At 40.7% G+C, this 25,675-nt stretch overlaps 1 protein-coding gene across 3 annotated transcripts; it reads left to right on the top strand.

Moving 5' to 3' along the window:
• Positions 1-25,323, top strand: KCTD3 (potassium channel tetramerization domain containing 3). 3 transcript variants are annotated; one of them, XM_059841051.1, is made up of 19 exons: positions 143-388; positions 654-754; positions 3,884-3,937; positions 5,385-5,430; positions 6,303-6,376; positions 6,809-6,867; positions 7,020-7,139; positions 7,723-7,857; positions 8,708-8,798; positions 10,897-11,087; positions 14,879-14,994; positions 18,174-18,261; positions 18,387-18,503; positions 19,472-19,642; positions 20,796-20,951; positions 21,927-22,023; positions 23,300-23,484; positions 23,592-23,730; positions 24,061-25,323. In XM_059841051.1, exons 3-19 carry the CDS (start codon positions 3,909-3,911, stop codon positions 24,641-24,643), a joined length of 2,397 nt encoding a protein of 798 aa, XP_059697034.1. In that variant the 5' UTR covers positions 143-388; positions 654-754; positions 3,884-3,908; the 3' UTR covers positions 24,644-25,323. The 3 variants fall into 3 exon arrangements, with proteins under 3 accessions (XP_059697032.1, XP_059697033.1, XP_059697034.1); XM_059841049.1 differs by lacking the exon at positions 654-754 and having other exon boundaries at positions 1-388; XM_059841050.1 differs by lacking the exon at positions 654-754 and having other exon boundaries at positions 70-388; positions 7,059-7,139.
• The last annotated feature ends 352 nt before the right edge of the window (positions 25,324-25,675 follow it).

Genomic DNA, 25,675 nt, shown 5'->3' with positions numbered 1-25,675 from the left:
CCGCCGCAGCCGGGCCGGCCCCGCCTCCCGCACCGGCCGCCTTCCGCCCCCGCTCCGCGGCCCTTCGGCCCGCGCCGGCCCCGCTCCTCCTGCCGGTGCTGCCATGGCCCGTTCCGCCCCTGGCCGGGCCTGAGCGCCGGGAGCCCGTGGGGCCGCAGCCCGGCCGGCCGCCGACCCTGCCCCGGCCGCCGCTGGGCGATCCCCCGCCGCCTCCTTCCCCGCCGCCTTCGCCCGGCTCCGCCGCTGCTTCCCCCGACCGCGAGGTCCCGGCGGGAGGCGGCGGCGGGCGCCGGCTGGAGCAGGCGGCGGGGAAGATGGCGGGGAACGGCGGCGGCTTCGCCGGCGCCGGGAGCGGGGAGATCATCCAGCTCAACGTGGGCGGCACCAGGTGAGCGGGCGGGCCGGGCCGGCGGTGGCGGGCGAGGGGCAGCGCCCAGCGGCCCTGCCGGGGCCCGCCGGCCGCAGCGGGGTTCGGCCGCCCCTGGGACTGCCCCGCGGGGCTCTGCGCGCCGGCGCTGCCCCCGGCACGGCCGGGATGAGCCTTTGAGCCTTCACCCAGCGCTCTGCGGGGCCGGGGGTACCCGAGGCGGACACGGGGGTGTTGGCAGCTCCGCGTGGTGTCTGCCCGCGATGACAGCCTGCTTTACATACAGCTTAGAGACTCCGGGAATCCTGCTTCTTCGGGGATAGAAGCTTTGCTTTGCCGTCACATCCGTAGGCTTCTAGTGAACAGTCCCTGTAGCAGCCTCAGAGAGTAAGATATTAAAATCGCTGATGTGATACTGCTGGTGTCAACGAGAATAAAGAGCTGTATTGTTTTCAGATGTACGCTGAAGTGTGGAAGCTGGCAGATTAGAGGTTTTGGCAGGCTGAGGCAGAGAATTGTGGGACAGCTATAGTCGGAATCTGCGTGATAACCAGTGCAAACATTCCTGTCAAAATGCTCAGGCATGAAATCATTCAGATTACTGTAGCTCGTGGAAACTGAAGTAATGTGTTTTCCCAAGTATCGTGCACAACGTGGAGACAGCTATAAGTAGGAGGAACTACTACTGCTATTTTAAGAATTTTCTTGCATTACTCAGACATGGACTTGATCTGATAACTAAGTTGTGTGTTGCAGCCTTTCTTGAACCGGAGTGCCATAGAAATCGATGCAGAATTCCTTTGCTTTAGTAAGACTTTAAGAACCTGGTTTAACCCAGAGAAACTGCTTGTAACTTGCACAGGCGAAACTCACCTGAAATGATACTTTCAAGATAACTTTGATGTAGGCTTGGACCAGATGTCATGTTATGCTGCATAAGGTTCTTCAGTGAACTCTGTACCTGAAATGACAGACCAGTTTAACTTTTAGGATTTTATTACCCGTGCAATCTTAAAGCTGCTTTCCTTATTAAATGCCTCTGCAGAGAAGAGAGAAATATGGAAAGGGCACTAATCAGGGAAGAAATACACACCCTCAGAGGGCTTGCCTTCACAGAGAGGTGGGAAGAATGAGGCAAATCAGTCAACATTTGGAGGGAAGCAATAGGACGTGTGCATGGATATTTCCCCTTTAATAGAGAGACTCTGCCCTGTAGTACTTCTGTGTGAGAAGTTTTGGTCTTTTGCAAGCTCAGCTTCCCTTGTAGTGCCCATGTCCTTTGAAAACTACACCTGAGCCATGTTTTTCAGTTTGCAAAGGCAGGTGACTCTTAGCTGATAGTGGAGTGGATGATGTGCACAGCAAGTGGGTAAGAGTAGGATATTGTACATGTTTCCTCCTCTTCAGTAGTTCTCATTACTCTCACTAGAAACCTGAAACTCTAAGTGTTGTTTGTAGAATTGTATGAGGAGGAAATGAGCGCTCCCCTCTATTTCTGACACAAGTTATGCTGTGGAGCCCGTAATACAGAGACCCCAGCTTTTCCATGCTCAGACACGAGGTCCCCACTGCTCCCTGGAACAGTCAGGACTTCTCTGTTGTGTGTGATGGCTCTGTCACTTCCTGGTCACAACTTCAGTGAGTTCCTTTACTGTGAACAAAAGTCTCTTTCAAGTTAATGTTCACAGAAATTACTGTATCAAATTGGGTGAATTCTTTTGACTCTGTATCTCCCTCTGGTTATAATGTAACTCTGCAAGGAAAATTGACTTTGAAAATGGTTGTTTTGTAGCTTTCACTTGTCACACCTGTTTCCAGATGCCTATATTTTGTTTCAAATAACTTTAAACTGGCATATGGTAAGGGTCTTTTGAGGATTTTGCCCTGGGTTTGCCTAGTTTTCCTTTTATGAGGCCTGTCTGACCGCTGCATGGAGCTGCAGATACGCCAGTGCATGTAAATGTTGTTGGCTAAGCTTCTTTCTGCATCTGGAAAGGAGGACTCTGTCTGCGTGTTTACATAGATTAATGCCTATGTATTAAAAGTTCTAAAGTATATGTTAGTATGGGCTATTGCTTAGTAAACTGGTACCATAGTGCTAAATTACAGACAGGAAATCCTGGGGCTGTCTGAACACGCTGATAAAATTGAAAGAGGATGATGGTGATGCTGCATCAATCCCTATAGTAACAAGCAGTGTCTGGATTAATTCTGGATAAAATTAATGTAATTCATTGTTTTCACATGCTATAATATAGTTAAATTAATCATCTCTTAGACAAAGGTAGTGACCTGTATTACTGATGAGAAAAGCTGAGCAAAACTACTTTGAAGTATATTAGAGAAGTGTTTTGTTTTGTTTTTTTTAAAGGCTTTGCTTTAAAAAGCATGCCTGTGCTTAGAATGCTGATGCTGTAGCTTTTCTGTTAAGAACAGATTTGCCATTGTTTGCAGTGAGCAGATGCACAATCCATGTTTTATATAGTTCCACATAGCTTCTGTGTTTCTGCCTCTGGGGGCATAAAGTAATGGTGTTTGTTTACTTTTTTTCCCCCCTTCAAACCTGGAAAATACTAGCAGTAAAAGTTACATAAATTATGACTAAGTATTTTTATTCAAAAAATATTTTGTATTTTGTAATCCCATACTAGATGTTAAGTTGCAATGGAATTTTACTTTCGCATATCCTTTTTGTTTTCCATTAATGAAGAGGTCACCAGAGGTTTTTTTAGTCATGGCACTAGTAAGAGGATATGTACAGCCAGTGAGTGATGCAGAGCATGAGCTCATTGTCCAAGCTGCCAGTTCATTTGTCTTCCTTCATGTTAAATCAAAACCAGAAGTAGTATAAAATATTCCACAGTTATTTATTATGTAAAGTATTGTCTGGCATCATAAGTAATATTATAATTTGTATTATTTCACAATATGATTAAGAGTAAATAATGGTTTTTTCTTTTAACTGTTATTGTTATTGCCCCTCCCTCCTCCCCAAGAGGGGCCCAAATACGAAAATGGCAAATAATTCATGTTCCTATGAAATATTAAGTTGAAGCTCACTGTAGTCTTTTGCAGTGCATAATGTAGCACCCTTTCAGTCCTAAGAAAGAGGAGCAGAGTAACATGCAGTTAATGACAAGTGCAGCACACTGATGATAAATATATATTTTACTGTTAGGGTTTTGTGTGTGGAGCAGTGTTTGGGCTTTGTGGAAGGTTTTCTGCAAGCATTAATGTTGAAGTGTGGGAACCAGGAAATACAGGATGTTTGGGACAGTGTGTTACAAGCATATAAAGAATGTTACTTTTGTGGTCTCCAGATGGTCCTGCTTCATGCTTAAGGATAATCTGTGCAAAGAATCTGCAACTTCTGACTTGTTGCAGGTGTTTTAAACATCTCAAACTTACCCAATCTGTTTGATATTAGCTTTGTAGAACAAATCATGTAATTTTAGATAAAGCAGTCTTGCTTCCAATTTTACAGTTGATTCTGAACTTATAACTTTGTTTTCATAGGTTCAGCACATCAAGACAAACACTGATGTGGATTCCAGACTCATTTTTTTCCAGGTATTTGTAATATATCATCACATTCAGCAAACACTTAAAAAAAAAAATATGTTCTCAGTTCTTAATTTATGTTGTAAATAGTATTAGTGCTTTCCCCCCCATCTCAAGCAATGGGACAGATTCATTTGAGGTAAGCTGTTACCCAAGAGGCATCTTCTTGCTTGAATGTAGCCATGGCAGCTTATATGTGCTGAGGAGCTGTCACTTTTTAGATGGAGTATTGTGGAACCTCCAGTTCTGCAGGAAAGGGGCATGCCACTGGCTGTGATTCGGTTACCACTTGTGATCTTACTGGCCATATGCATTAGCAGTGCCTTTAACATTTTTGGTTTTGTTTGGGCTGGGGTTTTTTCAAGTTATTGCTTCACTCTGAATTACCTCAAAGTTTTGAGGGTTTTAACTTGTGATGCAGAAGCTGTTGAATTATTGAATATTCTCTATTTATATCAGTGCCATTACTAGTTCTGCAGGTTTAGATTTTGTTCTGCAGCTGCTGTACCTCTATGACCCCAGTTAATCCTAAAGCCACAGAGGAAGACCTAAATGCTGGCAATTTTTCTTCCTTACATTTAATTTTTACATTCAAGATGCCTTTTCCAATGAAAGCCTTGCTGCTGACATATGCAACATTTCCTGTTCCTATTTTATTGAGATATTCAGATAAAAGAAATGCCAGGGAAATGTCACCTTCTTTGAGGCATGCAAGGAAAGGCACAAGGAGGAACTCTCCTGCTGCTCCCCAGTCTCTCAACACAAAATATGCTAAGGAGGTTGTTCTGAAAGTTATCCAATACTGGAAAACCTCAGATAGTCATCATCCAGAATCAAGTGAAAGCTGTTGGTGTCCATCTTACCTGTAAAATGAGATTTTGACATTGTATTTTATAGGGTCTGGAGAAAAAGTAGTTTGATCTGATGGGAGAAAAACTTTGAAGTAGAATTGTGTAAAAATGAACTCATGCCACTTTTGTCCTTACAGACTGAGTTGTTTACTCATCATTTTTGCTTCAGCAGCTTTTACCAATTTAACTAGATTTTAAAAAACTACATAGCCCTCTAAGGGCCTGGGAAAACTTTTACCTCCTTTCAGGCTAGGTCTTGTGTCTATTTTCTTTGGAAATCTGAAGGTCCTTATGGTGCAGCTCTGAGACTGTCCTGGCCTGGGAAAACTTTTACCTCCTTTCAGGCTAGGTCTTGTGTCTATTTTCTTTGGAAATCTGAAGGTCCTTATGGTGCAGCTCTGAGACTGTCCTTAGGTGTGCATACACTTCTCCATTGTCCAGGAGAGATATTTCACTCCTCCAGCATTCTGGCTGTTTTGTTTGCTCTGATAAACTGTGTTAGCAAAAAGTAACCACGGAGAGCTAACTGACCCAGAGTGTTCCTACCCTACATTTGTGTCAGTACATTTCTGGGGGACATCTAATGAAGATTTCCTGTTTTTCAGTTTGCTGAGCGGAAGAATTTCAACACTAAAGGATGAAACTGGTGCTGTGAGTAATGAAAGTGCTGTAACTCATTAATTCTGTGTTATGCTTTTGGTTAGGTTCTCTCCCAAAGCATTTCCACTGTGGGTGCTAATGGAATTACACTGCCTGAGTCAGGCTAAACTTTCACTGAAAATGAGTGACAACTCTGGCTTTCTTGCTTCTCATCTTTTTTCAGTTTCCCTTAGCTTGAAACAATGTTCATACTTCTATGCTAATTATGCATTATACAGGTAATGCAGAAACAGCAACTCTGCTTTTCTTAAACAGAGCAGATGCTAATTGCTATATTGCAGCGAGGTGTGATTTTCATTAGACGGGCATCACATGTGTGGTTGAGTAATCCACCCTGGAAATGTCACTCTTTTTTTTTTTTTTTTTTTTTTTTTTTTTGGCAAAAACATGTAGCCACTTCAGTCTGTGGGTATGATATTCTTAAACAGGAAACTATAGTTACAGTACTCTTGTTCAGCAGTAGTAAGGCACACAGTACTTTGCTACAAGTGTAGAGGTAGTTTTGATGGCAATTGAATTTAAAAACGTCAAAACCTGTCTTGAGAGCTTATTACGGTTACTGCATATTGAACACATGCTAGAATGTGAAAGCATCCATTGTCCTTTGTGGAGACTAGAACCCAAAGAACAGATTTATTAAGTGCCATCTATTTGCAACAGTGTTTGTGTATATGTCCTATAGGAATGTTTAATTAGTGGGCAGTAGAATAATGAGAACAAAGAAGAGGCTCAAAAACTTTGAGTTTTGTTTGTCTGCTCACTTCCTTATCTTCAACTCCTCTTTCCCACATTCAGCATAAAATAGCATTTTAGTTGATGGTTGTTCCATAGCACTACTTAAGGACAGACATTTTTCTTTGCAGATATTTATTGATCGAGATCCAGCAGCATTTGCACCCATTTTAAATTTTCTTCGCACAAAGGAGTTAGACTTACGGTAAGAAGTTCATTTCAATCCAAAGTGTGTGTTCAAGTGATGAATATTTCATCTTACTCATCTAGTTGTGTGCCTGGTATGTGGCTCAGCTCCCTCACAGATGTTGGGCCAGGCCTAGAGTATATGTATGTCATGGTGGAAACAGAAATGGTGACATTCTGTTTTGTTAGTAGATTCTTGTAATGTAGACCACTCCTTGCAGTGTATTTCTTTATTGTTTCTGTATCTTTATTTTAATGAAAATTGATTCAAATTAAGACCACTTTGAAATCTCAAACATCAGCATGTTGAATGCATTTTGTGGTAATTCTATAAACTGTTAGGTAGCTTGATAATTAGATTTGTATTATCCAGTTGTATGCAAGCATTTATATTCAAAGTATTGGCTCATTTTGTGCTTGTTGGTTTTTGGTTTTTTTCCTGTTTCTGTAGGGGAGTGAGTATTAATGTTCTCAGGCACGAAGCTGAATTCTATGGAATCACTCCTTTAGGTAACTTTTTTTTTCTTAATGTGAACTCATCTTATAATTATTATTGTAGTAATGCTCTACTGACAAATCCTGGGCAGTTGTAACCCTGAAGATTTTCAAAGTAAGAGTTTTTTAAAAAGGAAGGATATTTGAGATAATGTAATGTTTTCAAGGAAGTGAAAGCTGCGGTCATATCTGGGTTTCCTCCTTAGTGAGAAGATTGCTACTATGTGAAGAACTGGAACGCTCATCTTGTGGCAGTGTCCTTTTTCATGGCTACCTACCTCCTCCAGGTATTCTTGTATTCATGGTCTGATGTTGTTTGCTGTCACTTGTGATTTAAACCTAGGACTTTGATCTCTGTGCTGTAACAAACAGCATGTTTAGAATACTGGGCAGGGGTATGGCAAGCTGTGTTTGGTTGTACATTAGAGCAGAGGTTCTTCAGGAGCCTTTCACTTTAGTGTCATCAGCATGGGCTGCTTTCTTCTTTCTGAATGTAGAGTTACCTTGGGCGTCCTATTGCCTAGTGACAAATCACCACTAATGAGCTTTCCTTTACCAACATGAGTACCTGTTGTACTTTTTAAATTCCCTGTAGAGATGAACACATTTCATGTATTAACCTGAAGTCTAAAGGATATCTTGCCAATTATTGACAAGTTTTCTGAAGATAATTCCTTAGATGGTGAATGTCAATGTAGAGAGCAAAAGCATTTCCTGTTTCAGTGTTACAGTATTGCCTGTTTCTTGTAGCAGATAAATTAAATTTTCATCAAAATGCTCAAGTGTTAACCTGTATTTCTGAAGTGAACTAATATCTGTTATATTGCTGAAATATAAAGAGGGACACAAACAATTTTTTTTTTTTAATAGGTATTCCCAGCCGTAAGATAAATAATACTACTGGGCCACTGACTGACATCAGAACAGGTCAGAACGAGAGTGAGATGCACGGAGGTGGTGTCCAGCCTACTCTTGCTGGTACGGGGGAAGGTACAGTCAGACTAGGTGAGGAGTGTCACTTTTAACATCAAAGCGAATTGCAAAGATGCTTGTCTCTGGGAAATAAGAACTGTGTGGCTGTATCTGGTTTAAATCTGCTACTCTGTGTTTGCCTGGTTAAAATTGCTGACTACTTAGTTTAAGATTACTCCCCATACAGTATTGAAGGCTCACTGCTTCACAGTCCAGGTGTGAGAGAAAGGCAAATCAAAGTTCTTCATGCAGTCTTAGCATGGCCCCTTAGACAAATGCCTTATACTGTACTAAAACCATAATAAAAACCAGAGTGGCCACTGTCTCTTTGGTCTTTTTTCAGGGCCTAATTCCTGCTCTTCTACCTCTTCCTTGTTCTTGGTGCCTCACTTGCCCTGAAAGAGTCAAGTTTTTAGAGTAAAGGTAGTCTGCACATAAAAATTGTAAGTGAGATAGATCTGAATTCTGTCATTTTCCAGCTTTTGACTTTGCAAGCAAAATGATACTGTTAGAAGTGTCGTATTTCTGTCATAATCCTGTAAATCGTAGCAGTGTTAGGAAAATCCAGACTATGTTAAAGGGAAATCTATGTAATATAAAAAAAGAATATGAATTGCTCATTCTTAGTGAGCTGCTAGAGGTTTGGAAGCAGGCAGTCCTGGCTAAAAGGAGGTAAATTGTGCATTCTTCAAGCATTAATTCTGTAGCATACCAAGGCTGTGAGGAGCAATACTGTGAACTAGAATCTTGCTGAAAATTATTCTTGAAAACCTAATTATCAAAGTTTCTGTTGCACATCCTAGCAGAGAGCTCTATCCTGTTGAGGATGTCTCTGCTCATCTAATACTTATCACTTTCCTGACTTCAGCTTTGTTGTTTTTAGGATTTCCTGTGGACCCACGCAAAGTCCTAATAGTAGCTGGCCACCACAATTGGATAGTAGCTGCCTATGCCCATTTTGCTGTTTGCTACAGGTAGGAATAGAGTTGCCTATCAGTTTATAGGAAGCTAAAAAACAAATCATTATTATTGGCTAAGAGCAAAGCAAAATTCTTACTCTGAAATAGCAGTAGATAAATGCATTCAGTCTCTTCCTATGAATATGAGTTGCTGCTCTTTTTTTTGGTGAAAATAAAAAGCATGATAGGAACTCAAATTTTGCTTTAAGGTCAGTTATTGATACTGTTGGAAAATTTGCAAATTGACTCCAATACAACTGTTTTAAAGCAGGCTTTTCAACAGAAAATTAATTTTAAAAATTTTCCTGCTGTGAGTTTGGAAACAGTCTGTGATGTTACACTGTCAAGGAAGCTGCAGCAGCTGAAGTTGATTTGAATGAATTTTTTGCTACAAAATTTTTTTATCAGCTGAAAATTAATGAATTTTTGCTACATAATTTTGCTACCTTGTCTTCAGTTTTTTTTAGCTGAGCAGATCTGTTAAACACTTGCTGCTTCACTTGGATGGCTGAAAAATGTCTTCAACGTCTTGAAAACAAACTGGCTATTTTTTTAAGATCAGGTGAAGATAAGCAACACCTCCACGTTACAGAAGCTGTCTTTAGTTCAAATCTCATAGTCTTGATTTAATTGGTGGCTGTCTTTTGGATGGAAAGAAATGTTTTAACAAGAGCTGTTGCCCAGACCAATCTAACATGGCTGTCATACTGTGGTTCAGAAAAAGAGGGGAGAAGAACATAATGTGAACAGCTTCTTTCTGCTTACTGCCAAGCTAAAGCCAAACTTTGCTGCTTATTCACTCTCTAGAATACTAACTCAGTTGCTTAAACTTTGTACCTTTAATCACATCTAACTTACATTCCCCACTGCACTTTTTTGGCTTTAATTTGTATTAAATGTGGATTCCCTTGCTCTGCTTAATGCCTTTGTCTGACAAAGAGGCAATGATTGGCAATTGGTTTTGTGCTAACTGTCCCCTTTTTAGGATTTTATCTCTGACTGCTTTCCTTGGTTGCTAACTCACTTTTGAAAGATTCTGCCTCTTTCCTGTTTGGTAAACTACTTAACAAGACTTTTTGCCATTGAAATTATGTCATTAGTGATGCTTTTGATAAACCATGTCAGACTTGAATGGCTGGTGACAGAGGGTGCAGGTCAACATGCCAGTTTTAAGTGCTGCTTTTCTTCACAGAGACTCAAGGTAGCAGTCTTGCATTCTTTTTCTTCCAAAACTTGAAGGAGCTCTAGGAATACAGTGGTGGAATTTTCCCTCCTCCATTCTTCTAGAACAAAGTACAGGGCATCTTAAAGATAATATTTTTTTTTTAAATTTTGAAGTATGATAAAAGTCTTTTAAAATTTGATCATAAGGTTTGTGAGAATGTCTTGGTTGCATTCAGAGTCTTGCTGCTGCAATTGTGCTCTTAAATCTATTCACTACAACTTCTGCATGTTGCGTGGGTGGGTGCTTCAGCTCCAGGCAGGATGCAACATTGAAGTGAAATAATGGCAACAATGCTAAAAAGTCTTTTTGCTTTTAATTTTCTATAACTTGACTGCAGAGATCTAGTCTGCTGTAGCTCCATTGCAAAGTATCTAAATTATTGCCTGAATTTAAGTAAGATAAATTGCTCCTACAGCATGTAAATCTTAAAAATGCACAGGGGAGTTATTCTTTAAAAATAAAGCTTACAGTCAGTTCAGTATTATCTGCTTACAGTACACCATATATAGAAAATGTGTCTGGAGAGGAGATTTTTATGCTAAAGCATGATTTGGTTTCTTGCATGGAGTTTTCTCCTAAAGTCTTACCCTGAACCTCGTTATCTAGTGTTTTTTAGCCCAAGCTTTTGGCTTCATCTTATAACTTTCATATCAGATGTGCTTATATTAAGAAAAAGACCAGCAGCTGCAAAGCACTGAAATAATATGCAATATCAGACTTCAAAATTGGAAAAAATGCAGCTCTTGTAGACTGTAGTTCTTAACTAGAATTTGAAGTTTGTGGCTTAGACTGTAAGACTGAATCATCCACACTGGTTCAGGATTAGCCTGGGCTATCTGTACATGAGTCACTGACATCTGCTCCCTGTTCTCCCCTTTGCCCTTCCAGAATCAAAGAGTCATCTGGGTGGCAGCAGGTGTTCACCAGTCCCTATCTGGACTGGACCATTGAGCGGGTGGCTCTCAATGCCAAGGTGGTTGGAGGACCTCATGGAGACAAGGACAAGATGGTTGCAGTTGCCTCGGAGAGTAGCATTATCTTGTGGAGCATTCAAGATGGTGGTAGTGGCAGTGAAATTGGTACCTATCATTACCTGTTTTGTTTTTTCTCTTGTGTGTGTGTGTTTAACTAGAAGGAAGTCTGAGACCTTGTTCTGAGGTATGTGTGATTACTGGTGTTCGGTATTCACTTTCACAGGTTGAAAAAACAAGCTATAGTGCAGCAACCTGTTAATGTTTTAACTTCCTTCAGTTCTGCACCAGGAATCTTGTCTCAAAGTCAAAGAGATGGAGAATAAAAGAGCACTGAGTAACCAATACTTACTGTTCAGTTTGAGGTTTTTGTGTATAAATTCAAATTAAGAGTTTAAGATTTCCCTAGACTTGCATTTGCATCTAGGCTGTAACACAATGGAACTAAGCTTTGGAGGTGGAAACCTACAGATACAAAGTGATTCTGCTCTTTCCTTTCCTTTGTGTTGTTAAAGCCACATTTTTGCATAGAGAAATGTGGCTCATAAATGGAGTGTGGAAGATGAAAATTTCTTGAGTTTATAACTTGAGTGTCAGGGTAGAAAAAAAGCCCACACTATTCCTTTAAGCATACAGGATTTACTCCTTATACACCTTGGCACTGAAGGACACAATTGTAAGCTTTAGAAACAGCAAGAAGACATTTCCTGAAGTAAATATTCCCTGGTACCATCTGATGGCTTGTCTGAGTCATTGCTGTTCAAATATAGGGCAAATTTGGGAGGTACTGAGGGGAACAGTATTTGGAGCTTCCTCTAGCCTAATCCCTGGTGTTTGAATAACCACTGCTATGCCAGTAATGTCTGTTTCCTCTGGCAGTGGATACTGCTAGCAAAGTATGACAGCAGTCTGGTTATGTGAGCACTTTTCTCTGAAACTTAATGCTGAGCTAATTTATTATTAGATGCATTTCCAGAGCTGAAGCCTTGAGAATTATAGTAGCCATTAATTAAAGTCAAAATTACTGAATTCAAGTTTTGACTCATGTGCCTTTAAAGAAGAACTTATTTGACAGATTTTCAGGCAATTTCTAGCTGTGTTAATGGATGTTGCATATTTTTTTCCTGCATGAATGTGTGAAAACACTAAGTCATATTTGAAGATGGGGAAAGGCAAAGGTCTTGTGTGAGCTGTGTACTGCTCTTTTGCTTGTGACTCTTAGCGTTCTTATATATAATCATGGTCAGCAAAATGGAAAAGGAGATTCCATTGTATTTTTAAAAAAATACAAAAGGTGTGTATAAGAGTTGACTATGAAATTATCAGATCTGAGAAGCCTTTTCTTCTCCTTTGCTCCTGTTGACTGAATCTTAAGGACAGGGAAGAGTTGGTGTGAGAGCTGTACTCCTGTAACAGGCATAGCTTTAAGCACGCTACCATTACATTCCTCCTGCATTTTCTAGTTTCAATTAGCTACTTGTGTTACCTTGGGATTTGCAGTAAGATACAAGAAGCAGCATCTTATATATATTTTTTTTTTAAAGCAAGTGCAAAGAGACACAAAAAACCATAAGTGGACTTTTAGCTCAAATAAAAACTCTAAAATATGCCAGTATCATAAAATTCTGATAGCTTAGACCATGACTGAAAATGGCAACAAAACTGAAGCAAGGACTTTTGCTAGCCAAGCTGTACTGCATTCAAGTGACACTGTGAAACAGAGTAATTCCACTTGGGGCAGGAGGAGGGGGGAAACAGACAGAAAGTGCCTGCAGGATGAAATTCTCAGTCAGACTGACATTGACCAAAATGTATTGCTGTTCTTTTGGATAATAGGTCATGTTGATTGGTTTAAAAAAATGCTTGTGTTTAACAGTTATAACTTGAACGTAGCTGTTTTGTTTCCTTGTAGAGACAAATGCTCGCAGTGCTGCTTTGTGTTAGAGATACAGTACATTGCTGTCATCTTGTGAAAGAGACTACTTGTTCCAAACAGTTGCTGGAGCCTGGCAACACCATCCCCAGCAAACTGTGTGGGCTGGCATCTCTGTGATAGAGCTCTCCCAGAGCGCTTTCTTCCCTTTCCATATTACTTACATAAGACATTGCTGCTGGCTTGCTGCTGTAAGCACTATTTTACTGAGAGGGACCCTTAGGACAAGAGCCTGTCATTACATATACTGTTGTCTCCCCTGTGGACAAGTCTCAAGATTGTTGAGCCTAAGCAGGACTGACACTTCAAATTCCTCCAGACCTTTCAAGCTGTCTTCCTTGATTTCCTTGAACCTCATCCTTCTCCGGAGTAATCAATTCTAGTTCTTTCTGTGGATTTTTTGTTATTGCCTTTTTCATGTGTCCTGTACTGCTGAATCTTATCTGCATTGAATGATTGTACTTTGCCCTGGAAAATGGTTTAGCACCATAATTAAAACAACTTCCTCAGATTCCTTCTTTGATGTTACAGAGGGCTGATACTTGTGTGGGAATGGCAGTCTGTTCATTTGAATTTGTCTTAAACAATGTTGAGGAATTTTCCAGCTATAGGATACTCTTGTTCTGACAACATCTATCTGCTGCAGTTAAGGTATATTAGTGAGCAGTAATATAAATATATAGAGTGAGCAGGATGCAATAGGAAATTTGTGAGTGAAGCTTGACACTTTGGTGTTGTAATGTATCCCTAGTATTTTTGTACTTACCAGGCAGAAAAACATAGCCCAGAATTATTTACAACCCAATTAATTACAGGGCCAGTTTGCTGGACTTCATAGCTGGCAAACTTGGAAATTACCTCAGCCCTTTTGAGTACGCTGTAACTTTTAAATGCGTGGCCAATAAGTAGCACAAAATGTGGAATGCTATCCAAGTCCACGTTCAATTAAAGTTATTAATATTGGATCTATGATGAGACTTGGAAGCTCAAAGGATCAATTTTGTGGAAGGCCTCACATGTTAAGGTTGACCACAACCACAGCCATCAATGCCTGTCAAGAGCTGCACTGTGCTGATTTCTATCAAGTGAAATGTTCTTGATGACATATTTCCTTTACTTGGAAGGCCAGCATTTATTTGCTGGTAAGTTTCATCTTCCACATTTGAATAGTATGTGATGATTGGTGAAACTGCTTCCCTGTATAGCTTCAAGTTTTAAGAGCCTGTTAGCCTGTACTCTCTGCTTATGGACTGCAATGAAATAAAAGATCTGGGAATGAAAAGAAATAAGTAGGCTTTTGACGGCTGCTTATTTTTCTGAGTTCAAGTATTTCTACTAAAAGAGAAATTAGAGTGCATTCAAATATGGTCACATTTGAGTTGTTCAGCCTTTTCCAAAGAATAAGGCTGAAGCCTTGCAGTCATATTTAGTTCCTGAAATCCGTTTTCAAAATATTTTTACTTGACCGCACTTACAAAAAAAAGTCATCTAGAATTTGTACTATTTTAACAGGTAATTGCAAACTAGTATGGCACAAATTTGCAAAACCCATGAAATTATTGTTTCTTAAATGATGCTTCATAGTCACAGCTAAATAAAACCCCACAAAACAACAAAAATTCCTATCTGCTGTAATATAATTTTTTATTTATTTTAAAACCATTTGAGAACTTGATGGCTGTAGGAAAATGTCTGTATATTTCAATAGGGCTCTTTTAACTTCTCTTGCCTCTTTTCTCCTTTCCAAACAATGATGGTATTAGCAGAGATGACATCATACTGCCATTCAGGGGAACCCAGTTTGCTGCATGCATGCTGCCTCACCTAGCACACTGCAAACCCAGTTTTGGCTGTTCTTTACTTGCTACTGGACTAAATGTGATTTGATAATAATGGAGAGATTCCATTGTTACTGTGTTTTTCTCTTTATTTTAGATGAGCTTCACAGCCTCTTTACTTTTTGCAGGAGTGTTCAGTCTTGGAGTGCCTGTAGATGCTCTCTTCTTCATTGGCAACCAGTTGGTGGCTACAAGCCATACAGGGAAAGTTGGAGTGTGGAATGCTGTGACTCAGCACTGGCAGGTCTGTTCAATGTTCCACATCACTTTTTACAAGCTGCAATGCCTTTCTAGTAAAAAGAGAATAAATTCATTTAAAAGCACGTGGGAGATGCTTAACACAGGGTTTTCAGCCTGAACTAGTGTTATGGAGTTTATCACCTGGGTATTGTGCCTGTGAGCAGAATGTTGCCTTGTTTGGTGTTGCTAAGAAGCATGCTTTTTAAGCTTTCAAATGATGTGGTGTGATTTGGTAATAAGTGTCAAGTACCAGTGTATTTAAACTTCTTTATGGATTACTAAGTTTGTAAAAAGTTCATTAGCATCATAGGAAATAAAATTGTGGGGAATGTGTGACAGCAATTTCTGGACCATCTGAAAGAAAACAAGAAGGCAGTCTGTTATCTGGGGATCTTCAAAGCTGCTTTACAATAGGAGACTCTTTGTCAACAGAAATACATGACTCTACTTTAATGATGCCTGTCTTGTGTGTAGATGCTTCTGGCTGCACTGATTCCTGTTGTCAGAATGCACATTAAATAGATAGATCCATGGAGTCAGTATGAGTCTGAGAAACAGCTGAGCATTCAAATAACAAAGCTTGTAATGCAGCTGGATGTACACCTTTGTGACACAAAACCTGGATGCACTGAAAATCCCAAAAATGTCTTGCAAATCTCAAGAGGCAGAACTGACCTGAGGCTGCTGCACTATTTGCTGACTAAGTTCTGATTTGACTCTTAAGTGACAGTACTGGTAACAAATAAGAGATAATAGGTGTGGGATAACTCTTCTTCTGCATCAGAGACAGACAGGTTAGTATGGCCTTGAATTAAACAAAACATTATTTAAAGTTCTACTGATGCCTTTCAAAATCTTCTGTTAAGGAACAACTTAATGCTATGTGGCAAGCTGGTGTTTAACAGTATTTTCTAAAGGAGCAAGTCATAAGAAATAAAATCTGATGTCTCATTCATCATCTTTGTTTCTGGAGAAGCCACAGAAATCTTTCTGATCACCTGAATGGTTCCTCAGTTTGACTGACTATTCCTTTGGTGGAAGCATTTCTTATGGAAGAGTACGAAATCTTTGAGAGGCTTATATTGTCTATATATATACCAGTCTATATATATATACCAGTTTATATTGTCTATAAAACATTTTGGATGGGTTTTTTTCAAGGGGATGACAATAGCTCCTTTTATAAACAAACAAGCAAAGTCAACAAAACACAAAACTAACAAAACCCACCCACATAAAACCAAATCAACAAACAAAAAACCCAAACCAATACCATTTCAAGGTGCCTTCTGTATCTTGGGCTCTTTTGCTAGTAAGAAAAAAACAACCCACAAATGTCTTCCTGTAGATCTTAATATCCCTTTAGACCATATTCTTTTCCTGAAGAACTCCATAAAGATGTAAAGTGGCAGGGTTGGTCTTGAAATTGCTAATGAGAATATCTGATATTTGACTGACTGCTTTCTATGAGTTGCCCACAGCTCTGGACCTAGGATGCAATCATACTTGCTTCAGTGAGAGGTTTTTGTAGAACAGTGTGCTGATGCTCCATTTCAGAGTACAACTTCATCTTCTTTCAGGCTGATGTCTTCCTAAGTTCTACTTTTATTTGTGCAAATCTATTCTTCCTTGTGTTGTGATCTCTGATGTATTACACCCTGAAGATGGAATTCTCATCTCTGCATCTTATTGGTTCTTGCATATTCCCTTCTTGGAGATTTGGGCGGACTAGTGGTGTGGTTTCCCTAGTGCTTATTCCTCTGGCAGTGTTTCAGTTGCATGCTAAAAGGAGAAGGAGGTGTGGGTGCTAGATAAATTAGTAATGGAATTCTTAGCAAAGGAGAGCTTAAAGGAAGCAGATTATTAAGTGCTATAGAGTAAAAGGTAATGTAAAGCAGTAGAGTGTGACAGAAAATCCTACTAGGCAAAGTGAGGATTCTCACTGGCTATTCTTTACCAGTGGCTGTTGTACAGGATTGCTCTGTTTCCTAATGAAAGTTCACATCTTGGCAGATGGCAGCTGCTGAGTCACCTCTGGAGTTCCTATCTAGGAACACTAAGCAATTCTTTTTGTTGCAGAAGAAAAGAAGATAAAATCCTCTAGGGACTTACAGACCATCCTAAAGTTAGGAAGGGATACTGGTTTAGAGTCCAAGCTCTTTGGGATGTGGGGAAGTTTCTTTGGTTGGTATGTTTTGCTTTTATCCAGCTGATTCATTGCAAGTATTTTGCAAATGATTTTTCAAGTCTCTGTAGCAATCGGAAGGACGATGCTGGTCAGAGAGAAATGAGAACTTAGACTGAAATGTCCATTAATTAGTATTCAAGGTCTAGTAAGTGAACTGACTGAAACATAGAGTACAGGACGAATACCATGACACTGTACATGTTTGAGTGCTCTGGATAAAATGGCTTTTGGCTTTTCCCTCCTCAGTGCTGAAGCAAAAAATAATTGTTTGAAATAGGACACTTTACCTCGGAGAAGCTAAACTTTTTCTTTGCTTGAAATCTCTGTCCCACTTGGAGGAATCCTAGGGGGATTCCTTTTAATCCTTTAATAAGGAGGACACTCCTTTTAAACCTCACCTTGAGTTGTAGTTCAGTAGGTAAAATATGACAGGGCTGTCTTCCAGTTTGGTTGGTGTCATTGTATGTTGGAAGTGAGAAAGTGTAATGGAACAAGAATTTTTAGCCCTCATTATATATCTCCTAGAGGCAGAGATTTCCTTAGTTTGGCAGAGGGATAAAATTTGGGATAAAAGAAGGCATAAAGAGGTAACATCTAGTTCCTTGGTCCAAAAATCTCTTAAAGACTTGTCAGAAATGGAAAAAGGGAGGGGACAGAAAGGGTGAAAGACACTCACTCGCTTATGGGAAAAAATCTACTTTTGAAGACGTGGTTTAGGAGCAACTCTCAAAGCTTTGTTCCTTCACACAGAGAAGGATCTTCCAGAGCAGTTGTGCTAATTTGTCTGCTGAACTCCAGGACTTCAGATACAGTTTGGTAGAGGAATATGCAGTACTTCAAGAATGCCATTGTACATGCAAGTGTGTGCACAATGGCTTCTGTCCAGTATCAAACTCAAGTGATGTTTGACAAAATACATCAAAAATGTCTGAAAACTGAGGAAGTAACAACCTAAATTCTTGATTTGATTATTTTTTCCTTTCTGTTTCTGCTAGGTTCAGGATGTTGTTCCTATCACAAGCTATGATACTGCTGGGTCTTTCCTGCTGCTGGGCTGCAACAATGGTTCTATCTACTATATAGGTAAGAAATGGGAGCAAGGTGGAATAAATAGGAGGTGCTTCTGGTTTTTTTGTTACACTCTTTAGTTGACTTAAGATGCATCAGAACAACTCTGCCTAATGAGAGTAAATATTTCCTCCCCACAGACATGCAGAAATTCCCACTTCGAATGAAAGACAATGATCTTCTTGTGACAGAATTGTACCATGATCCCTCCAATGATGCTATAACAGCTCTCAGTGTCTACCTCACACCTAAAACAAGTCAGTATTCTACCACTGTCTCTTCACTGAGAGTTTGTTAGAAATGTGCTTTCCTGTTTTCTAAATGGACTTTTCCTATTTCCTTTTCCTGGATGCTTAGCAGGGTTAAAGGTAGGCCTTCACATAAAGAATGAATTTTTCTTCATTTATCATCTTCAAATGACTGATGAATACTAGGCATAGCTGTTTTCCCTTACACCTGTAATCTGTATAAATAGGTACATGTATTCCTATATTAATGCTTGTGCCTAATGTATCTTGGTAGGTTTTAAGTTTTTTGCACCAGAGAGGCACTTAGGTTATGAATTGTATTTGCTGAAATAGTTTGTGCTGAACTGGGCAAGGGGGAGACACAACCCTGATGTTGTGTCTGACTTTATAACCAATAAGCTAAGAAACATTTCCAGCAGCTTGATGATGCTTTTTTAATTATGGTGCAGTTATCTTTTAAATTAAAAAGAGAAACAATAGCAACAACAAAAACCCAAAGCAAAGTAAAACTCAAAAGAGCCCAGACTGGAAGAAAGTGGTTACTTTCACATAAAATTATGGATACCACAGTGACCTATTAAACTGTAATTCTTTCTGTTTTGCTTTGCTTTCCCATTTGTCTCCAACTAAAGCAGAAAAATAAATGTTGCATGGCACCTATAGACCATAATAGCACTGTGAGGAATGCCAAAATATCCTGACTATATGACTTCATCCATTTATTTTTTCAGAAGGGAGAATGTGAAAAAAGGTTTTTGTTAAGACACTGTTGAAGCATGTAGTATGGAATCAAACAAACCTGAAATCATTTTAGTGGCAAAGTGTTTATGGGAAAATAATGAGTAAACAGTATTTAAAAAATATAGCTTTCTTACTGTGGAAGCTTGGAAATACTGTTTTCTGCTGTCTCCTTCCCAGGCCCCCAGTATGCCTAGCTTTTATTCCTGGGGGAACAACTGTGCTCTTGCTTGTTGTAGGTGTAAGTGGCAATTGGATTGAGATTGCATATGGCACCAGCTCTGGAGCAGTGAGGGTGATTGTGCAGCACCCTGAGACTGTCGGATCTGGCCCTCAGCTCTTTCAGACCTTCACGGTTCATCGAAGCCCTGTCACCAAGATCATGCTCTCAGAGAAACACCTCGTGTCAGGTAAGGTGTGCACAGATTGGTGCTTCTCCCCTCCTCCTGAGCAATGCAGTATTTGTATGCTATGCTGTAGAACTTGCATCATTCCCACATGTAATGGAAATGGGTTGGACAGATCTGGGGATAAGGGAAGGGCTAGATTTGCTTGGGTCCTCTTTCTTAAAGTAAGCTTCCTTCAAAGCCTTTAGCAGTTGAAAGGCCCGAGTTTTATTTGACCACATACTAGAACAACTCACTCTTTCATTTGTGACTTATTCCAAGGTTGCCGTTTGTAGAAATAAAAGGGTTTGTAAACAAATGTATCTATGTCAACTTTTATTGTTGTGTGCAGGTCCTTCAGCACTAGTTTTCTTTTAACAGCCTTTAAGGAGCTTTCTGGGCTGCAGCAAAATGTGCACCATCTCCTCCTGGGCCCTAGAAAAAGCCTTCCCGTGACTTCAGAGGGCCGTCTCTGTTTCTTTTCTCTGCAGTCTCCCAGTGGCTCTTGTGCTATTCTTCTTGTCCTGGTCTTATGCTTAGGAACGTGTCTTACTTGCAGAGAAGATGCAGTCACTCCTTCCTCTGTAAAAACCTATTTCATCTGGAATCCAGCAGCCAGGGTATGGCAGAGAACTGGTTTACATCCTGCTGCTATCCCGTTATTTAAGAAAAAGGAACAGGAACATGATATCCAATTATACTGCAAATAAACAGCCCAGAGGTCATCTGTTCCCCTGCAAGTTGCTGCTAAACCCTCAATACCAGGAGAAGGCACATCTCTATGTACAAAACTGAGTTAATGAATAAATTCAATGGAATAGGGCTGTTGTGTGAGGAGGGTTCTGCTGCCAGCCTGCTCTCATGAAATCTTGTCCTAGCATCTGCACACAGGGGATTGAAAGGGGCTGTAGGCTATTGCTGCTAGACCAGACCTTAGTTTGGTGTTGCACCTATCTCAGTTTTTTGAATTTCTGAGTGAAGAAACAAAACTATTAGAAAATAGGACATCAGCAAGAATTTGTAGACTGTTAGAAAATTGTATGGAGATGCTGTGTGACCTCACATTGACTAAATTGCTGATCGCTCAGTCTTGAAAAACTATCATATAGATGATCATTAGAGAAGTTTATCTAAATGTTTTGTCATCCCTTGTAAATGCACATCTTTTCCTTTCTAGTTTGTGCTGATAACAACCATGTCAGGACATGGACTGTGACTCGGTTCCGGGGTATGATTTCCACTCAGCCAGGCTCAACCCCTCTTGCATCATTCAAAATCTTATCCCTGGAGGAAGCAGAGAGTCATGGCAGTTACTGCTCTGGAAATGACATTGGTAGGATGTCTCTGGTTTGTGCTGTGCCTGTACCTTCACTAGTCTGATAATGGTTTAACAGACCTTCAGCCCTATAACATGCAAGACGATGGGTGTAAGCTCTTGTACACTGCTCTCCCTTTGAAACGATGGCAAGTATCTGTAAGATTCACTTGGAGTTATTATTTAGGCTGTAGAGAATGAGTACACTTAAAGGACTTACTCTGAATGACAGAAAAAGAGACAAAAAAGTCTTTGGAACACAGATACTATACCTCTCCCTTGAACGAACTGATGTAACATTTCAATTCTGATTTAACTAGAGAATGAGAGAAAGCACAGAAGACTGTATTAAGCAGATGAGCATAGCAAACATTTGGTCTACTGGAAATTCTAGTTCACTGTTTAGCTGGAGTTAAACAAAGCATGGAAAAAATTCTTAAATGACTTTGAAGTGGTGACAAAGTTCACTGAAGCCTTGCAACTGCAGAGGCAAAGGGTGCTAGCACATTGCTCTAGCAAGGTACTGAAGGAATGTGTGTTGGTAAATATGGGTAGGCAGGTAGTTTAGATTACTTGGTGGTCTGAGCCTTTCAAATGAACCTTTGATGAATAGGGTGCCCTGTGAACACAGGCTGGAGTCAGTTGCAAGAAATCTGATTAAGCATTTAGACATGTAGGAGCTGCAAAATAACAAATTACTTACTGTTATTATAGAGACCTAACCTAGCGTTTGTGCTGACATAGTAATTCCTCCAGGAACACACAGCAAACTTAAGAATGCGTGTCCCTTAGAACAACAAAAACTGATTTGGATCTGTAGAGAGTGCTAACCACTGGATGGCTTTTGCTAGCTACATCTTTGGCTTCCTGCTCCTGATACTTTAAAATTGCAGTGGTCATACTCATAGGAGTCTGGGTCTTCAGAACTGTTTGGGAAAAAAGTTGAGGGGATTGAAACAAACAAACAAGTAATCTTTCCTTTTTTTCTTCTAGGACCCTTTGGTGAACGTGATGATCAACAGGTGTTTATCCAAAAAGTTGTTCCCATTACAAATAAGCTGTTTGTAAGGCTGTCTTCAACTGGGAAAAGGTACATCCATGTTTTAAGGGGGAAAGAAGCAGGACGAGGCCTGTTCAGGTGGTGACGTCTCCCTGCTCCATGCTCAGTGCATGCAGTTGCACATAACAGCCTTCTACTATGCTTGACAGCTCTGGCTGAACTCTGTGTGCCAGTAACAGAACTGTTACTTAACAATTACTATAACCTCAAAGGCTTTTTGAGAAGTCTGATATCAGAGACTCACTTCATGATGGAGCTCACAAAACAAACATTTCTGTGCCTCTACAGAATATGTGACTCTCAACCATGGTACCATGCTAACAGTTAATTTCAAAACTAATGCTGAAGTTGCTGGTGGCAGGGATTAGGCTGCTCACAAATGGGTTTCTCTCTTACTTTGCACTTGGCCTTGAAGATATTAGAACCTTTAAAATGGAGGTACTGTTTTCTAGGTCATCTATTCAATTATTTTCTTAGGCTTGACTTCATAATATTCTGCTGACATTGCTGCCAACATAGTAAAAAAAATGTTGTCAAATCCGCAGCTGCTTTTCTTCCTGTTAGGCTAGGAAGATGACAAGAGATCAGAAAAGACAATGCATCTCAGTTCTATGCTTCGTTTTTGCAACTCTTGCCTAATAACTTTGAATCTGGATGAAAACATTAATGCCTCAACACCATGACTTATTTTGGCTCTGCTTGGGTGAAAAGTTCACTATAAAGGGCCAGTAAAACAAATTACCCAGAGCATGAGCAGCTTAGTTTTGGGAGTCCTTTTCTTCTCATCACTCCTCATAAGCTTCTAAAATAAAGGGGAAAAAAGCAATGGAAGTCTGCCATGACAAGTGAAATTGAAATTGTGATATCACAAAAGTTATCTTCATAGATAACATCTACATTATATATAATCTTTGGATTTTTTGTATATCTTTTTTGTATAACTTTTTGTGGTTTAATGGCCTGTTTCTGCAGGTTAGTTTCCTAGAGTGTCTAGCCTGTGAAGGGGCTGGTTTCTGTCATTGTTGTGAGAGCCTTAGCTTTCTTATTACTGCAAATAGCAAATGGACATAGAACATGTGGGAGCTGCCTAATAAGCAAGCAGTTAGAGTGCAGATGGACTGGGGGTGGGAAGGGATTGTTTGCAGCTGAGCAGTGTGCCAGCCATGCAGGGAAGGAATTCCATCAGGAGAAAATGTCTTTTTCTGATGGCAAGTTTGGTGCCTTCTCAGAAAATGAATGAGCCAGTACTGACTTCAGTGGCCAAACTCTGCCAGGTGCAAGTAACTTGGGATTTCTCTTCCTGTAGGATCTGTGAGATCCAGGCAGTTGACTGCACTACCATCTCGTCATTTACTGTGCGAGAATGTGAAGGATCCAGCAGGATGGGCTCCCGGCCACGCCGCTACCTCTTCACTGGACATTCCAATGGCAGCATCCAGATGTGGGACCTGACCACAGCTATGGACATGGTTAATAAGAGTGAAGACAAAGGTAGGTTGTGTTATGCCAGGACTGTGGTGTGGTTCTTTTTCATGTCCTCAGATGTGCCTGACTGCAGTAAATGGACTTGGCCTCTAAGAGCTCTCTCTCTCTTGCAGATGTTGGTGGCCCAACAGAGGAGGAGCTGCTCAAGCTGCTGGACCAGTGTGACTTGAGTACATCTCGCTGTGCCACACCCAACATCAGTCCTGCCACCTCAGTTGTTCAGCCAAACCGGCTTCGGGAGTCTAATTCCAGGTAAGTCACCAAGGGTGGTACCAGCTGCAGACACCGAAGGTTTTGCTTTTCAAGTAGGCAAACAGGTTTGGTGAATTGAAGGCTGTAGCCTCTGAATTCATGCCCTATGTGGCTTAAACTACACACACATACTCCTTGATTTCTACTGGTTTGTATGTGTGCAGACTGAAGTATCCTCTGAGATCTGAAGTGATCTGGAAGCCTTTGTGTGGTGGCTGTCATGAGTGTATTGCTGTTGCAGTGGTAATTGCAGTAGGTGGGAGCAATGGTGTACAGAAGAACTGGCTGCTATTCCCAGCCTAACATCTGCTCTTCTTGTATTTTCTGAAGCCTCCAATTGCAGCACCATGAAACGATCCACGAAACAGCCACGTACGGTTCTGTGCGGCCATACAGAGAAAGCCCCCTCTTGGCAAGAGCAAGGCGGACAGAGAGCTTTCACAGCTACCGGGACTTCCAGGCTTTTAACTTATCCAGCAAAAGCCCAACAGAAAAGGCAACTGCTGCAAATGGGAATTCAAGCCAGATAGAGGCCAGGAAGGCAACAGCTGAGGGCAGTGCAGCTGAGAGGAAGGCAGTCCAATCAGCAGCACTTGAAGTGCGAGGCACAGGCATGACAGATGCAGGTGGGTGTTGCAGTACAGAGGTTCACCGCCTGCCAGAGAATTCTCTGGATCTCAAAAGAAGAGGACCAGAAGAAGAGAATGAAACCAAAGCAGAAAGCAAAAAGAAAATGGGATTTGAAGGAGCTGGTTTCCTGGGAAGAAAGAAAGTGCCTCTCCTGGCCTCGGCACCAGTCCTTGCTGAAGGTGGGCCTGAGTTACCTGGTGCAGCTTCTCCATCACCTACAAAAACAGCAGCTTCACCACGACACCGGAAGAATGACTCATCCTGCCAAGACTATGGCTTGTGAAAATGTGTCTGGTGGCAAAAACAAGGTGCAGGTGCCCTCTGGCTGGTAGCAGGCATGATGTTACATGGTGTGGGTTGTTTCTTGAGTGGGATTTTGTTCTCATATAAATATTCTGTTTTATTCTATTCAGAATAAGACTTGTAAGATTATGAGAGTTCCTAGCTGCTGCCAAAGCTTTGAAGGGTTGTCCACATCAGTGTGTGGCTTTATGTAATGCTCCAAAATGTAGTACGGTACTTGGTACAAAATATTGTTGTGCATTCTTGCATAAATGTGGTCAGGCATGTGATATGTTGTCATTATTTTTGTTTTGAGGAAAGGGGCAGTGCTAAAGGAAAACTTGGTTGCTGAGCAGAGGATGCCCTTTAGATGCAGCTGCACATTGCTGTACAGCACTGCTGCTGTCGTGGGTGGATTTTGCCTAATTCACAGAGCTGCCGCTGTAGTCTTGTTTAATGAATGGGATCCTTGCTCTTTATGCTGCTGTCTGATATCTGAAATGTTTTGTGCAGGTTAAGGAGGAAGCTATCCAAAATAGCATATGATTTTGCCTCTTAGTCTAAATAAATTGCCAGAGGAGTGTTGCTTGTACTTTCTGAATATGTGTGGTATCAGATGATGGATTTTGCTGATTGTGACTGAGAGAATGCATAAAAATATGCTTGGCAGAATACACACAACTGGCAGTCTCTTGAGGGCTTCCTTGTCACTTTCTCTGGAAAAAGGACAGAGATGAATATGGGAATAGGTTTACTGTCATGATGTAATAATTCTCAATTACAAGTGCCTTGACATGGTATTTCATACCTGTGTCACACTGGCTGCTTGCTGTTTGCACCTAGTTTACTGTGGATGGTGAACAAGTTTTATTGCCTGTGGATTAGTAATACATAAGCAGAAAGGAAGGAGGTGACAGCAAGTGAAAAAGCATGCTTGGAGTTCAGCATTTATTAATGACCTGTTTTGTTAGGTTTTTTACCTTGAGCTTAGAGGGAGGGGAAGAGGGAGTGAGAGAACACAAAGGCTACAACA

Source organism: Haemorhous mexicanus, chromosome 3, assembly GCF_027477595.1.
Source record: "Haemorhous mexicanus isolate bHaeMex1 chromosome 3, bHaeMex1.pri, whole genome shotgun sequence".
Lineage (NCBI taxonomy): Eukaryota > Metazoa > Chordata > Aves > Passeriformes > Fringillidae > Haemorhous > Haemorhous mexicanus.
The sequence above is the reverse complement of the archived record's forward strand: the minus strand, read 5'-3'. Positions and strand labels throughout refer to the sequence as shown.